The sequence below is a fragment of the Pterocles gutturalis genome, unplaced genomic scaffold (genome assembly GCF_000699245.1).
Source record: "Pterocles gutturalis isolate BGI_N339 unplaced genomic scaffold, ASM69924v1 scaffold44184, whole genome shotgun sequence".
NCBI classification, from domain to species: domain Eukaryota; kingdom Metazoa; phylum Chordata; class Aves; order Pterocliformes; family Pteroclidae; genus Pterocles; species Pterocles gutturalis.
In genome coordinates, this window is record NW_010137305.1 from 1 (window position 1) to 226 (window position 226).

General features: G+C 69.5%; 1 protein-coding gene across 1 annotated transcript in view; it reads right to left on the reverse strand.

Moving 5' to 3' along the window:
- Nucleotides 1-3: 3 nt before the first annotated feature.
- Nucleotides 4-226, reverse strand: part of LOC104468450 (glucose-dependent insulinotropic receptor-like) — a gene marked incomplete at both ends in the record, with an annotated part of 586 nt that continues 363 nt past the window's right edge. The window contains one exon of the mRNA XM_010082574.1: nt 4-207. Coding sequence (XP_010080876.1) covers nt 4-207 — 204 coding nt within the window. The remainder of the gene's footprint in view (nt 208-226) is intronic.

Here is a 226-nt window from a genome sequence, read left to right on the forward strand (position 1 = left end):
CCCCAGCAGCCAGAGGTAGTTCTCGATGACGCCGTAGTGGAAGCAGCCGGGACAGACGGTTTGCGCGATGCTGGCGATGAAGAAGGGCAGCCAGGAGACCGTGAAGCAGCCGATGAGCACGGCCACGGTGCGCATGGCCTTCATGTCGCTGGTGGGGCGGGACGGGGGGCAGCCCCCCGCCAGCCCTGCCTGCTCCACCCCCCGGATCTGCTGGCCGTGTGCGGGG